Here is a 15,150-nt window from a genome sequence, read left to right on the forward strand (position 1 = left end):
CACAGTTGCTTCTGGCAGGCGGCCAGGACACCAGCAATCCGGTGTCACCTTGATCATCGATAGAGACTGGCATCACGCTCTGTAAGGGTGCATCAACCAGGTGACCCAGCGTCCCACAGTGGCTCCCACTCCCTGCCTGCCTCCTCTTGCCCCCATGCCACCCGGCAAGGCCCAGCAGCTGTGATACGCACAGGACCGTGAAGTCTGGAACCAGGCAATGACAGCCATATGCTGCTATTTTCCACCCCCGACCTCCATAACCTCATGAAATATCAACACCCTTTGGCTGGGACGTGGGTAGCATTACTCTCCCATTCTCCGGAGCAGCTCACCTCAAAGTTGTGTGAATTCTCCCAACACACCCAGCCAGTAAGTCGCAGAAGCCTTGCCGTGGACCCACACCCCGGGCGGCTGCTCTTGCACCATGCCGGGCTCTGCCACACCTGCAAAGTCCTTTTCCATTCCTTCCCCACACATGGCGGCTGCTCTTGCACCATGCCGGGCTCTGCCACACCTGCAAAGTCCTTTTCCATTCCTTCCCCACACATCGCTCTCCCATGCAGCACAGAGCTGTGGTCACATGCTCAACGCCCTCATCTGTGATATGACAGCACCCACTCCCAGGCGTGTGGAGAGGGTTAGACGAGCTAACACCACTTGGGGCAAGGTCTGAGTGGGTCCTAGAAAGTCAGGAGAGGAACCATTGGCAACACAAGTGCTGGAGGACCGGGTCTCCTGGGCTGCGGAGACTGCCCACTGCGCCCTGCAACAGCCATGTCTTAGGGACTCAGGGCTGCACCCCACAGTGACCCCATGGCCCTCATGGGACAGGGTCCCCAGGCTGCCCAAGGGCCTGCCTTGTTCACCAGGGCGTGGCTTGTAATAATGATTCAGGAAAGAACAAAAACGACATACGCCGGACTCACAGGTGGGCCTCACGATTCACTATTTGGGGGCCACTGCCGTTACAGCCGCGCTCTGCTGCCTGATTTAACGCCTGGCTCCCCGGGTGTGCTGGGCCTGGGACATGAATTCAGTGTCCCCTGCTCCTCTGGTTGGGTGCTTCCTGCGCCAGCCTGGCGTGGGTCGAGGAGCAATTCCCACGGGGACTGTCTAGCAGCAACCACAGCTGGACCTGCCCCTTCCTCAGAGGATCAGGGGATTAAATCTGAAATCGCTTCATTAACATGCCCAAGAAAAGGTGCCATTATATTTTCAATCAGAGCCTTCACCAGAGGCTTTCGACAGGCTCTCAGGGGCTCTGCTCTCGGCTCACGAGGTGCCAAGTTTCTGCATCACAATCGGAGACTTGGGGACAGCTTGGAAGTCACAGGCGTGATGGGGATGCAAGTCCCTGCCTGTCAGTGTCCCGGTACAGCTCCTGGAGGGAAGGGGCCCCCATGGCACAGGGTCCCCAGGATGTCCAGCCTCACCGGGCGTGGCTTGTAATAATCACTCAGGAAAGAACAAAAATGACATACACCATCCTAGACTCTTCAGGACTCACAGGTGGGGCTCATGATTTGGGGGCCACTGCCATTAGAGGCGCACTCTGCTGCCTGGTTTAACACACTCAGGAGGATGCTCAAGACCTCCTTCCCCCTGGGGGTCAGCTCATCACGCGCTGAAGACTGTCCGCCCGAGTCACACTTTGTCTTTTCTAACCTAAACCACCTCCACGTCCATCTAAGAAACAAGTCAGAAGAAGACACAGGTCCCTCCCTTCCCAAAGTGGGTTCCTTGGCACACCTGTCTTGCAAGCTTTCCATGGAGAAGGGTTCCTTGGTCAGACAGTTTGGGGAAACTTGCAGACTGTGTCCCACTCAGAGGCTTACACAGCACACGAGGCCTGAGGTTCTGGGAAACCCACGGAAAGGAATCTGCTTGCCTCTGCTTAATGCTTTACTTCCTGAGGTCCCTTTTCCAAGGGAGTGCCCATGATTGCTAGCGGCCGCCGCCTTGCATGGTGATTTCTTTTGCTCACCATACCTCAAATGACCCCACAGAGGCCTCATGTTACCTGGGGCGGGGGATCTGGAGGGGTTGGCACACGTTCTCTCCACCACTGTGGCCCCCCGGGCAGGCAGCTGCAACAGCTGGACCTGAACGAAGGCTGGCCTTCCTTAGCGCCCTCCCACAGACCTCCTGGTTGCAGCTTCTTCAGCAGCCTCCACACCTTAAGGCTGGCGTAGTGGCTGCAACCAATGCCAGGACACTCAAGGTGGACGGGACCTGGCCACTTCCCCATAAGGCACAGGGAACCTAACAGCTAGGAACTGGGGGATGAACACAGGTTGTTCAGGAGCCTGGTGCTGGATTGCTGGAATATGCGGGGATGAAAGGGAGCTCTCAGGACAGGGGATAGTGAAGGCGCCCTCCCTGTCACCCAGATGAGCCAGGCAGCGGGTTAGAAGGAGGCAGAGTCAGAGGGCAGCTGGGATGCTGAACGGCAGACGTTTTATGTCTGTGTGAAGCTGTCTCTCTCTCTCTCCCCCCCCCGTCTCCCTCTCCTCTCTCTCCGCCCCCCTCCGTCTCCCTCTCCTCTCTCTCTCCCCCCTCCCTCCCTCCGTCTCCCTCTCCTCTCTCTCTCCCCCCCTCCCTCCCTCCGTCTCCCTCTCCTCTCTCTCTCCCCCCCTCCCTCCCTCCGTCTCTCTCTCTCTCTCTCCCCCCCCCTCCCTCCGTCTCCCTCTCCTCTCTCTCTCCCCCCCTCCCTCCCTCCGTCTCTCTCTCTCTCTCTCTCCCCCCTCCCTCCCTCCGTCTCCCTCTCCTCTCTCTCCCCCCCTCCCTCCCTCGGTCTCTCTCTCTCTCTCCCCCCGCCCCCTCCGTCTCCCTCTCCTCTCTCTCTCCCCCCTCCCTCCCTCCGTCTCCCTCTCCTCTCTCTCTCTCCCTCTCCCTTCTCTCTCCTCGCTCTCCCAGCCATCTCTCTCCCTCCTTCTTTCTCTCCCTTTCTTCCTCTCCCTTCCTCTCCTTTCCTGTCTCTTTCTGCTTCTCTTCTTCTCTTTCTCCCCCTCCCTCTCTCTCCCTCTCCTACCTGTCCTTTCCTGTCTCCCTTCACCTGTCTTCCTCTCTCTTCGTCTCTCTCTCCATCCCTTCCCCACTCTCTGGCTGGCTCCTTTCCAACCACATGATCTCTGCCTCGCTTCTCATCCCTCCAGGCTTCAGAACGCCCTGGGCCTGGTGGGCTACAAACTTCGGGAGGCAGGAGAGATTTCAGAATATGCAGTGCCCAGTTTGAAATGAAAATGTGGGGCCCCTTGTTCAAAAACATATGAAAAGCATCGAGACCGTGGCATAGTGTCTGAACCTGAGTGTGGGGCCTGTGCACCTGCCCAGGGGACCTTCCTGCAACGATGGCCGTGTCTCAGGTCAGTGAAGAGGGCAGGGGTGCTCGGCTGGCAATGACCTGAGCGGCACAGCCCGAGGAGGAGGTGACTGTCCATCCTGAGGGAGCCCTGGCAGAGGCTCTGCCCGGGGCCTGCAGGAGGAACTAAGACATCTAAAGTCCGGTGCAGTCCTGGGCGGTCACACCTTACCTTGTGTCCAGAGTGCAGGGACGAGGTCTGGGCCACCAGCAGCCGTACCACGGCATCCCATCTCTCTGCTGTCTGGCTGTCCCACGCGGTCACCGTGAATGCCACCTGCTCGGAGGGGACCTGCAGCTCCCGGGTGGCGAAGACCGTCCCGTCGGACCCGACTTTGAAGTCCACACTGTTGGTCTCGTATTGCGTCCCCTTGGTCCCCACACAGCTGCTGAACTTGACTGCAAGAGGAGAGGGAGACAGTCAGGATCGGCCTGGCCAGCAGAAGGGTGGTAACAATGGCAGCAACCATGCAGGATGCTCTCCAGGCCCCCCGTGGGCATCAGGGGCATGAGGTCTGCACTGATTTCTCCACCTCCTGAGAGGGTGGTGTGTTTTATCTCAACCCCTAGAGAATTAGCCAGAGGCCTTTAAAAAAGGAGGGAAAAAACAAAGCAACGCTGAGCTTCCGTTCTATCTACAACACAGCTGCACTCCCTTCCGCAAATGCATCTCTCCCTCGCCGCTATTACCTCCGAATTCAGCCGGAGTCTGTGAGCAGCACAGTGGGTACCCTCCACCTCAAAAATATGCCCTCGGTTCCCCCCACTCTTGCCTACGCAAATCTTCTTCCTGCCAGGGGAGACTGTGAAGCCCCTAATGGACCTGTTTCTCCACCCCAAGAAGGAGCAAGAGAGAGCTGGCATCTGGGGACCGTTCCCCCACGGCAGGTGGATTCTGGCAGCAGAACTGGGCTCTGCTGTGTTTCTGGTCCTTTTTATTACTAAGCCAGAACTGATGCCTGCAAACTGCCTTGGGGTGGGCTGGGCAGATGCAGCCAGGGCAGACCCTGGCCCCACCAAGTGGTTTCTTCGTGAATTGGAAACCGAGTTGAAGGCAGACAGTCTCTTGATACTGCTGGGTGCTGTGCATTGCTTCACTTCCAAAACATTACTAGGCACCAGGATGCCAACCTCCCTTCATGGCTCCAGCACCATGGCCATCTCTAATTCTGCCGCAGAAAAAGACACCTCCAGAGGCGCAGATTCATCCGGACACATTAGTGCATTTTTTAGACGTGTGCTTTTGCAACTGTCACCTACAGCCATGGTGAATTATGACGCGCCCACAACCCGTGTCACATTCTGCTGATAAAAGCCACGGATAAAGTTACCTAGTATTTATAAAAATGTGGGTATCTAAGCAATTATGGTAGGAGGATTGGTTTTTCAAGCAATTTTGCTGTCACAGCTTACATGATTTAATTACTATTTATTCAAGAAACCAAAAAAAAGCGACTCACTGTTACATTAGATAAAGTGTTTTCCCCTCGCGTTCACCTTTTACTGTTGCCTGCCTTGAAAGAATAAATGATGTGTCTGTTGCCTCGTCTCAAATAGTTCACTTTAGGTATCTTCCCAGCCAATGGCACCTCCCACTTGTGCGTTTCATGTGAAAATGTTTTTAAACGTGATGACACCAGGCATTTCCACCCTGTCTGGTTCCACAGAGCAATGAAACTTCCAGACTCCAGGGCCCCCCCGGTGGCTCCTCTGATGGACGGCGGCAACCCAGGCAAGGGTCCGCTATGGCTCCCTGGACCTACTCCCCCTCTAAGGACGGAATCATTACATTTTGTTTTTCAAGTGACAGGAAAATTCCAAACTGCTTTTATAACTACTGTTTGCCCAATGGTAAACAAGTTAAAATCAGCAACAACTTAGTGGATCAATCATTTCTGACATCCGATTGTCAATGACAAAGATAAAAATGACAGCTCTGTGATTGCTGAGAGATGAGCACAAATACACAAATAAGCCCCTTTGTTCTCTAAAAGCAAATTCCTAATAAAACTAATGCAATTTGACAGCAGCAGGAGGGTTTGTGTTGTCTTCAGGATTAGACAGTGTTGTAATTTAAAAAAAGTACAGGCACACAGCTTTGGCACCACCTCAGGCAAGCGTTGAAGCTGCTTTGAGAATGAATGGGCCACCACCATCTGAACCACTGGGCAGGAAACAGCGGGGGCGTCGGTCACGTGAACCAAGGACTTTGCAGGTGAAAAGCGTTGCCTGCGGGAGACACCCTGGATGAAACTACGATAGGGCCCTCAAAGGCAGCTCCGTGGGTGGCTTGGGGGAGTGATACCCAGGGGACTGCACCAGGGCCCCTGCACACCAGCTTCCTAGATTTTTGTTGTTGTTGTTGTTTGAGCCCGAGTCTTGCTCTGTTGCCCAGGCTGGAGTGCAGTGGTGCCATCTTGGCTCATTGCAACCTCCGCCTCCCAGGTTCAAGTGATTCTCCTGCCTCAGCCTCCCGAGTAGCTGGTACTACAGGCGCCCACCACCATGCCTGGCTGATTCTTGCATGTTTAGTAGAGGCAGCGTTTCACCATGTTGGCCAGGCTGGTCTTGACCTCCTGACCTCAGGTGATCTGCCCGCCTCGGCCTCCCAAAGTTCTGGGATTACAGGCGTGAGCCCCTGCACCCGGCCACTTCCTAGATCTTTATGCCTTTTCCGTTTGTGTCTGACATGGCCCCGTCCAATCATGAGAAAGCTCCAGGCCTTTGTGACAAGATGCAGTCCCAACATCCTGTTTCGGTCTAACCATAACTTGGGTGTTCTGCTCAAAACACGACGTCTGTGTCTGAACACTCGGGCCACTGGCGTTTGCGATTCTGAGTCCTCATCCCAGAGAAGCAGGAGGAAAACTGGAGCAGTCACTGGCAGAGAAGGAAGCAGCCCAGGGGACGAAGTGTCCGGACATGGTTACGCAAATGGTGCTGGCCCACACCCTCCTGGAGAGAGGCTGGGAAGATGGGGGGTCATTCAGAGACCCCAGTGTTGGGGGGGACCTGCATTCCAGGAGAAGAAAGGAACTTCAGAACCTTCAATACCTGCTCCTGTGCCCCACCAGGCTGTGGCCTCTTTCATAAGGAAAGAGCAATAAGGCAGGTCTTTGGTGACGCCAGAGGCATTCATAGAACATTAGCACTGAGCGTATGAACACTCCCTTTGGAAACTCTGAAATGTGGGTACCTGTGAACGCCACTCAGAATGTTACTAACACTTTGCCATGCTATAGAAACGGCAAGTGAGTGTGCAGGGCAGCTCCAAGGGAGAGATGTCTGAGGTCTTGGGATGGGGACTCCTCCCCGTATCCTGTTTGTCTTTCCTTGTGAATTGCCTAAATATGTTTTCCCTCTTTACTTTGGCTACTGGGAAGCTCAGAGGCAGTACCGTAGCCAGCTTTTCTAACAATGCTGAGACATTTACTAACCTCAACACATTCCATTCTATTTTTCACCTTTGTTTCCTCTTCAATCTGCTTCCTTCCTCTTGCTTCCTTTTTAATTTTTGGAGCCTTTGCCTCTCTCTGCAAGGTTAAATGCATTCCAGGAGGACAACAGAAAAGTGCACATGTACGTGTGGGTGTCGGCATGCACCGAGTGTCCCCGTGTGCAGAGAGGATGCTTCTCACAGTGTTGCCTGGCACAGACTTATTTGGATTCTGCTTTGCCTCTCTACGAACGTGGTTGGAGTCTGAACCTGAGGCGTCGGCTGGAGAGGCCCCTGGCTACTTCCAGAACTTTCTGTGGGTGCTTGGGGTCCTGTGCTGCCCTTGCCTCTGCAGCGGTCGGGAGTGGCCTGCTCTCTGCCTGAACCTTGGCTCTGGCCAGCACTGGGCAGTCTTTCCAGTTTCACCTTCTGAGCTGGGCCCGGGCTCCAAGCCCGCTGTCACTCAGCCTCCTCTAGGCAGGAACCTGGTGCCTCAGCCCCATCCAGGCCCCTCACTTTGGACTCTCCAGACTGGACACAGAGGTTGTGACTGGCGGTTTCTGGCAGAGCTGGCTCTGGCCCAGGGCTCAGGCCTGGCTGGGATGTTGGCTCCCATGGAAACCTGTAACCTGCCCCACCCCTCCCCTCACATCACCCATTTTTGTTTCATTCTCTGGCTGCGTAACTCGGATTCCTGTGTCCTGCCGCATCCCCCCAGGACTGGTGAATGTGCAGCCCTGGGACCAGACAGCATCAGGCACCTGGTCAGGGTGAAGTGGGGGTGAAGCCTCCCTTGGCCGCTCCGGGGCTCCCGTCAGGCTGAGGGCAGAAAGAGGGCTTCTGTCCTGTTTTGTGCTCAGCCCAGAATCCTCATGGGACCCCCCCCCGCACTTCCCTCCCCGTGGGAAACAGCCCCCAGAGGAGACCGCGTCAGCAGCCACCCAGCGGGAAGGCGAGCAACCCAGCAGCAGCACCCCGACTGGAAGTTTAGTTTTTAGTTTTCTTACGTATTTGTTTTTGATCTCCTGATTTCTCTCTTAGTCTTCAGGAGAGAATTAAAATCCAATGGATTCCCAGAAAACTTTTCCCTCGATGTACCAGCAAAAACCTACAATGCCCTGAAAAGCCGCCACTGCGACCCGAATGCAGATCACACGTACTGTCGCAGTCCCTGCAGCCTCCATGCAGCGGGTGCGCTGCCAGGCATGGGAAGGCAGCACCGGCGAGTGGAGCTGGCCCATTTTGCAGATGAGGAAGCTGAGGCTCAGGGACGTTTCATGCCTTCGTCAAGGTGGTGGGAGGAGGAGTGGGATTGCCGTGAAGGTGGTGGGAGGGGGAGTGGGATTGCTGTGAAGGTGGTGGGAGGAGCGGGATTGCCGTGAAGGTGGTGGGAGGAGGAGTGGGATTGCTGTGAAGGTGGTGGGAGGAGCGGGATTGCCGTGAAGGTGGTGGGAGGAGGAGCGGGATTGCCGTGAAGGTGGGGGGAGGAGGAGCGGGATTGCCGTGAAGGTGGGGGGAGGAGGAGCGGGATTGCCGTGAAGGTGGTGGGAGGAGGAGCAGGGTTTGCCACCTGACTTCAGGGATCTGTCACCCTCGCCCAGCAGGGTTGGCTCTTTCCGAGGCTGGGAGGATGCCAAGCCTGGTGGGGGATGGGGGTGGCGGTGTGGTGTGGTGTGGGGAGCTTCTGACTTGCACATTCTGAGGGAACATTTTGCAGCTGATGTGTGAACTGGGCCCCAGGCGGTGCCTCTGAGGAATCCCCAAGGTTACGGCCCCTCAGGTCCCACTGGGGTGTTGGCTCCCACTTCTGCCTCAGGATGCAGGGTTTCTACAGGGAAGCCACGGACCAGCCTGCTGCCTTGGGCCCTAGGGACGCTGCAGCCCCAGAAAGAATTGTGGGGGACAAAAGAGTTGTTTCTTAGGGGAGAAAACACCTGTGTGGAAATGCAGGTGCCACAGGAGGGAAATCCTCCTGGGGAGGAGGGCACCTGTTCCATCCTCGGCCAACATGGGACCGCCTGGCGCCTAGAACCCACAGCCGCTACCAGCCACGCACATCTCTCCGTGGTTAGATAATTGCTTCCATTAGTTTTAAACAAACTTGACAAGAGACAGAAGGGTCTGTAGAGAAATTAAATCTAACTGTTTAAACATGCAGACAGAGCCTCCCTTGCCTCCGTCCCCCTGGCGGTGGCTGCTGCAGACCCTGAAGCCAGTGCTAGAGGTGGTACAGAGGATTGGGCCCTGGGGGCAGGCCTGGCACCGCCTGCCCCAAAGAGGTAGCCCCGGAGGATGGGGAGGGGAACCGCTGCTGTCCTCACACCAGAGCCACAGGCATGGAACCTCAGGGTCCCAGCACCCTCTGCGTGCGCTGTGGGGCGGGTGTGCATGTGCCCAGCAAGGAGGGTGTGCACCAGCAGCCCTGTGTACACCTACTCTGGACTTGGGGTGCAAACCCCAACCACAGCCTCCTATCTCTGTGACCTTGAGGAACGGTGGCCCCTCTCTGAGCACAGTCTTTGTTTCTGTGAAACGGGAGTGACGGCAGCAGCTCGGGGAGGGGGACAAAGGCAGTGCATTGATCCCTTTGCTCAGTGCCTGGCACAGGGCACTGTGGGCGTCTGCTGCTGTCCTTATGCTCTGGCCAGCATGCCCTGTGACATCCTTCAGTGGCATGGACACAGCACTAGGGAGCAAGGCACTCAGCCAAGCTCACACAAGGTCAAAGTCGTCCATCCCACAAACACTTACTGAACACCAGGGTCTGCCGGGAACTGCACAGGGTGAGGCCAGGGTGGTCAGTGGCCAGGTGATGACAGCACGGATGGCCAAGCCCTCCAGGCTGCAGTGGGGTCACACCAGGGCCCTAGTCAGGTTGGGGGTCCCAGAGGTGGGATGGGGAGCAGTGCAGGGTGTTTGCGGCCAGCTGACTCTTGGGATTCTGAGCCTGTGGGGATCCCGCTTTTGCCCTGCTGGGGGCTGGCTCCCCCTCTTCACCCCAAGGTGTGGGGTGAGCAGCTTCTGAGGTTCTGGGCAGCCCGGCCCCATACCACTGGCCTCCCACTCTGGACAACATGGATTTAATTTTAAAGCCCGTTTTCTTCTGAGAAGACACCAGAGAACAGAAGCTACGCCATCTTTCACCCTCCAGGGACCACTCTCTGCCACCCACTCTGAAATATGACCAAATGCCAGGCTGGGCTCAGCCCCTGGGGCTGGCATTCAGCAGGATCCACAAAGCCATCCAAGCAACACGAGGAGCAACGAATGCCGAGGCAAACCTCCACCAGACACCCAGGAAGGGCGGCACACCAGAGACTCCAACAGCCTGGGCCTTGTTCCAGCGCGGCTCTCCCTACCCCACCTCCCTTCTCCCGGCAGCTGTAGAGCAAAGCACAGGCTGAGGGTGGTCTGGGCTCCCCTTCCCATCCCCTTCCCCTTTCCGGGCTGGGATGTGGCTGGCCCCTGCCTGTCACCCACATCTTCGTGCAGTGTGAATGTGGGCCTTAGTCTCCCTCTATTGCCCTGGTCTTGGTTGTGTTGTGGATGGAGTTTCTGTGGACCTCCCCGCTGGGTGACCTCATGTGGCTCCATCTCCCAGGACTCATGCCAATCCCACCCTGCTAAGAAGGGACCCCCGCCAGTCGTGAATGCGCCTCTGGACATGCACAGTTGAAGAAGGGCAGCTTGCTCCTCTCTCTCTCTGTCTTTCTCTCTCTCTCTCCTTCCTCCCTCCCTCCCCCCCCCACCTTCATCCTTTCGCATGACTTATCACTGATGTCACCAGTCAGCAGACACCAGATGCAGGGACTGCCAGTGGGGCTGAGAGTGTGGGGCAGGGCAGACATTAACCAAGTCATCACATCAGACGTGCGGCACTCTACAAGGAAGACAGGCTCTGTGACAGCCTGACCCACGCTGGGTGGATAGGTGGGGAGGGCTTCCTTGATACCAGGACCCTTCTGTGGACATCTGGGGAATGAGGTTCCAGGGAAGGCTCGGGTGGGGAACACATTCCTGGTAGTGCAGATGGGACTTGCAAAGGTCCTGGGGCAGAGGAAGGGAGGAATTCCAGGACCTGAGAGCCAGTGTGACCGCAGCAGGGGCAGCAGGGGCAGCTGGGGTGACAAGAATGAACATAGCGTGGTGGCAGGAAGACCCTCGGCCAGCGAGATGACCTACACCTTCAGGGTGGGGACTGGCCCGGGGACGTTGCGTGGAGGCTACTGACCTGCTGACTGCAAGGAGGCTCAGAGTTCTGCACAGGAACGGGGGGCACCCTGAGTTCCCAGGAGGCCCTGCAGTCTCTGGGACTGAGGCGGTGTCCTGAGTAGAAGCCACACCCAGACACCCCCTTTCGGCCCCAATGTTAAGAGAGCCATGGCCTTTCCTAGCCTTGCAAACGACTCGGGGAGCTGAGTTAGGAGGTTGTTGCAGTGGCTTCAGAAGCCCATCCTCAACATTTGGCTGCAAAGAGGATCACAGCCCCTGGAGTAGATGGCTGTGGGCCCCGCTTCATGCACATGCTCTCAGACACGTCTGCTGGGGACAGAGAAATTCAAGAGCCAGGAAAAGAAGGAGAAAAGAAAGAAGAAAGAGGTGAGGAATGTCAGAGGGGAGTAGATTCCTTCATTCCTGTAGCAAAGACCCGTTAGCCATGGAGGCTGTGGGGAGGCCCCAACCCGGGACACCATCATCAGGGAGCACAGGGTCCAGCCATCGTCAGGAAGCACGGGGTCCAGCGGAGGGGGCAGATGGGGCCTCAGTCCCCCGAGTGGCCCTGAAGGTGCTGGCCCAGAGGCAGAACATCAGGGTCCCTGTGGCCCCCCAGGTTTCCTGTGCTTGGTCCCTGAGTCCCTGGGAGCCCCTTGGGGGTCTGCACTGGGCTGGGCTGTGGTCCCTGCAGGCACCTTCCTCTACCCGCCACAGGTTCTGCCCATCAGGGGGGTGCAAGAAACAGAGGAGGGTAGGAGAGTGAGCACTAATGGGGACCGGGTTTCCCTTGGGGTGACAGTGGCCCAGCATTATGAATGTGCTCGATGCCACTGAATTGTATGCCTGAAAATGGGAACATTTACGTTATGTAAATTTTACTTCAATTTTAAAAAAGCAGCTTCCAGGGTCCCTAATTCCAGCTGCTGGGGAAACAGGAGAAGTCCTCCTGAGCTCTGTACTGATGGGACCCCACCTGCACCCTGAGTCTCACACATCTCCCTGGAGTGGGTACCGAGTGCTGGCCACAATTCCCTCTCCCTACAGAGATCCCCAGATCAGTCCAGGGCAGGGTCCCTCCTCCATGATTCCTGTCTCTTTTTGGCCCCTCTGTCATTTTTCCGTCCCTGGGGAAGACGATGGTTCTCACTGGAGTGAACTGAGACAGAACCACCGATGTCGAGGGGGAGGGGCCGCAGAGCAACAGCCCTCCCCAGATTACCGGGTACACCCAACACCAGGCACCTGCCCGAGGCCCTCTGAGGGCAGGGAGATTCTCAGGATGGGGGGCTATCGTCTGCGCTGGGCCTCAGCCCTGGGGACTCAGGAGGGAGATTTGTAGGCTCTTGAATATCTGCCCAAGTTATGTGTGCCTGTGCGCGCTTTGTGTGCGCTGTGTCCATGTGCTGGACGGGGATGGAGAAAACTGACGGCACAGGGAGAAACTGCTGCGGCTTAGCTCAGCCTCAGGAGCTCCCCACAGCCCCAAGCCTGCAGCAAGCCACGCCAGGAGGCGCCTCAGAAATGATCCACTCCAGTCCCTTGTTTGAGTGATAGGGAAACTCAGCCCGCTGAAGGAAAACTACTTTTGGGATGAACTCTCATTATTCAAGCAGTTTCCCACATCCTTATTGAATCCCTGCACCTGCACCATGCGGGGCCGAGTCATGACCAAGGCCACCCCTCCCCGTCTGGGGCTCTGGGCACTTCCAGAATCCGTGTAGCAGATGCCCCAATGCAAAGCATGTTGCAAGCCCACCGCCCCGGTGCTTTTCTTAGAATTCTGTGTATTCACAAAGCTTGCAGCTGGTGCAAACCTCACATAGAACAACTCCCCGTTCTGAGCCCGGGAAGTGTGCAGTGGGCCCTGCCCAGGCTTGGGCCAGTTCTGAACTCCGAGGATCATGTGGTTTGATATTCCCCATGTGTAGCAGTCATAATTAGACCCTCAGCCAAACAGCAGAGCCCGGCTTCTTTTGTTTTTCCAAGATGAAGGAAATAATTTTCTTAGCGTGCGACTTCACATCTCCCCCCAGCCCCCAGTCTCACGTGTGCATGGCAGTGACGGGTGCAGTGATGCGGATCAGAAGCCTCTGCGGAGACTCACCCACGGAGGAGCCAGCAGCTCCCCTCGTTAGGAGGCTTCCGGGTTAACCCTTTACCCCCATCACGTCTAATTGCTTCTCTCTGAACGGAGCCGGGAGACAGCCTGCGCCGGGAACAAGCGACAGGCTGAGTGACACCGCTCTGCTTCCTCTGCGGCAGGAACCTGCTGACATTTACGGGGGCAGCAGCCTGTGTCTCCCCAAGACAGGCATGCCGGAGAATGGTGCTGCGGTTACAAAACACACCTTTTTATTATTTTTCTTGTTAGGTGAATTGAGAAAGATCAAATGAGCCAGAGGTGAGCTTGTAGCTGGGACCGTGCTGAGGAGAGGGTGAGTTTCAAACCCTCAGGTTCAACCAGCAGAGACTGCCAGCTTCCCTCCCTTCCTCCCTTCCTTCCTTCCTTCCTTCCTTCCTTCCTTCCTTCCTTCCTTCCTTCCTTCCTTCCTTCCTTCCTTCCTTCCTTCCTTCCCTCCCTCCCTCCCTCCCTCCCTCCCTCCCTCCCTCCCTCCCTCCCTCCCTCCCTCCCTCCCTCCCTCCCTCCTTCTTTCCTTCCTTCCTTCCTTCCTTCCTTCCTTCCTTCCTTCCTTCCTTCCTTCCTTCCTTCCTTCCTTCTTTCCTCCCTCCCTCCCTCCCTCCCTCCCTCCCTCCTTCCTTCCATCCATCGCATACCGATTGCCTCCCTACATATCGTCCTGGGTGCTGGGCAGTCAGTCCACGTGGCATGTAGTGTGGTGGGGAGACCATGAGGCAGCCGGCCCATGAACAAAGTCACTGTGACAGGGACAGCCAGGGAGATGTGGGAGCAGAGGGCCTGTCGGGGGGAAGCATCCATCCCGAGGCCTCCGTGACCAGGCGAGCAGCCACAGAAAGTCGGAGCAAGTGTGCTCTGATGCGGCAACAGCACGTGTGAAGGCCCGGAGGTAAGAGAGCCAGTGGGAGCGGCAGCTGTGAGCAGGATGAGGGCGACGGGAGAAGCAGGGATCCAGCCTGGTGGGCATGGACCACGACTGTGGACCCCTGGGCATGTAAATTTAACGGCTGCCACTGCCCAGAACCTGCTCTGCTTAGAACATAGACAACTCCCTTGAAACAACCGAAGACCCTCTTAAACGACATCAGCAGCAGTAGCAACCGAGCACCGAGCGTCCCAGGAGACTGCCCTTCTTCTTTCCCGCCCTCCCCTGCCCTTCCCGCCTCGCCCTGGGCCACGGCTTTCCTGTCCATGTGTCATCTCACACCTGCTGCCCGCACACAGCCCAAAGCACCCCGTTTTCAGAGGTGGGAGCTGGGCCTTGAGGGGGAGAATTAGGCCTGAGCACTCTCTCTCCCCAGCAGGTCACTCCACGCTGCTGAACGGGCTCCCAGCACACGTGGCACAGGGAGGAGGCCACGTTCAGCTTCTGCTTTGAGATGCCCCAAATGGAACAAGACGCCCTGAGACATCAAAGCCTTGGGCAGCACAGGGACGTGGGGCATGGGACTAATCTCCAGCCTCCAGCCTCTTCCTTTCTCCCACGTATCCATTCAAGAATCGCCTCTGAGCATTCTCACAGGCATGGGGGACACACGGTGGACCTTGAGGTCCTCCCCAGGAAGTTGTCTAGTCGGGGACCATGTGTGATGAGCTGGCAGCTGGAGGTGCCTGGCTCGGGAGGGGTAGTGTTATGGAGCCACTGGGGGGAGGTGCCCCCTGTCCAATAGGCTGACCTGAATGAAGAGAGGTGGGAGGCTGTGTTGGTGCCTGAGGGAAGAGCATTCCCCACAGAGGGAACAGACAGTGCAAGGCTCTGCATCCTGAGGCATGCTTAGTGTATCTGAGGATAGGAGGAGACGAGGGGGCACGAAGGGAGCGAGGAGGAGGTGGGGAGGGACGGGGCAGTGCCTGTGGGCTCCAGGAGCCCCAGTACAATTTCTGGATTTGATTCCAAGGCACGCGGTCACCTCCACACTTGTAGGTGGGAGAGCCGGGACTTGAACTCCAAAAGCTCCTTCTTTTCCCCAGTGCAGTGCACGGAGACTGAGTGTTGGTTTG

General features: G+C 56.9%; 1 protein-coding gene across 1 annotated transcript in view; it reads right to left on the reverse strand.

Moving 5' to 3' along the window:
* LOC105470550 (cadherin 4) overlaps positions 1-15,150 on the reverse strand; it is a 683,954-nt gene that overhangs the window by 192,691 nt on the left and 476,113 nt on the right. The window contains exon 3 of the mRNA XM_011722645.2: positions 3,534-3,760. Coding sequence (XP_011720947.2) covers positions 3,534-3,760 — 227 coding nt within the window. The remainder of the gene's footprint in view (positions 1-3,533; positions 3,761-15,150) is intronic.

The sequence above is a fragment of the Macaca nemestrina genome, chromosome 15, assembly GCF_043159975.1.
Source record: "Macaca nemestrina isolate mMacNem1 chromosome 15, mMacNem.hap1, whole genome shotgun sequence".
NCBI lineage: Eukaryota > Metazoa > Chordata > Mammalia > Primates > Cercopithecidae > Macaca > Macaca nemestrina.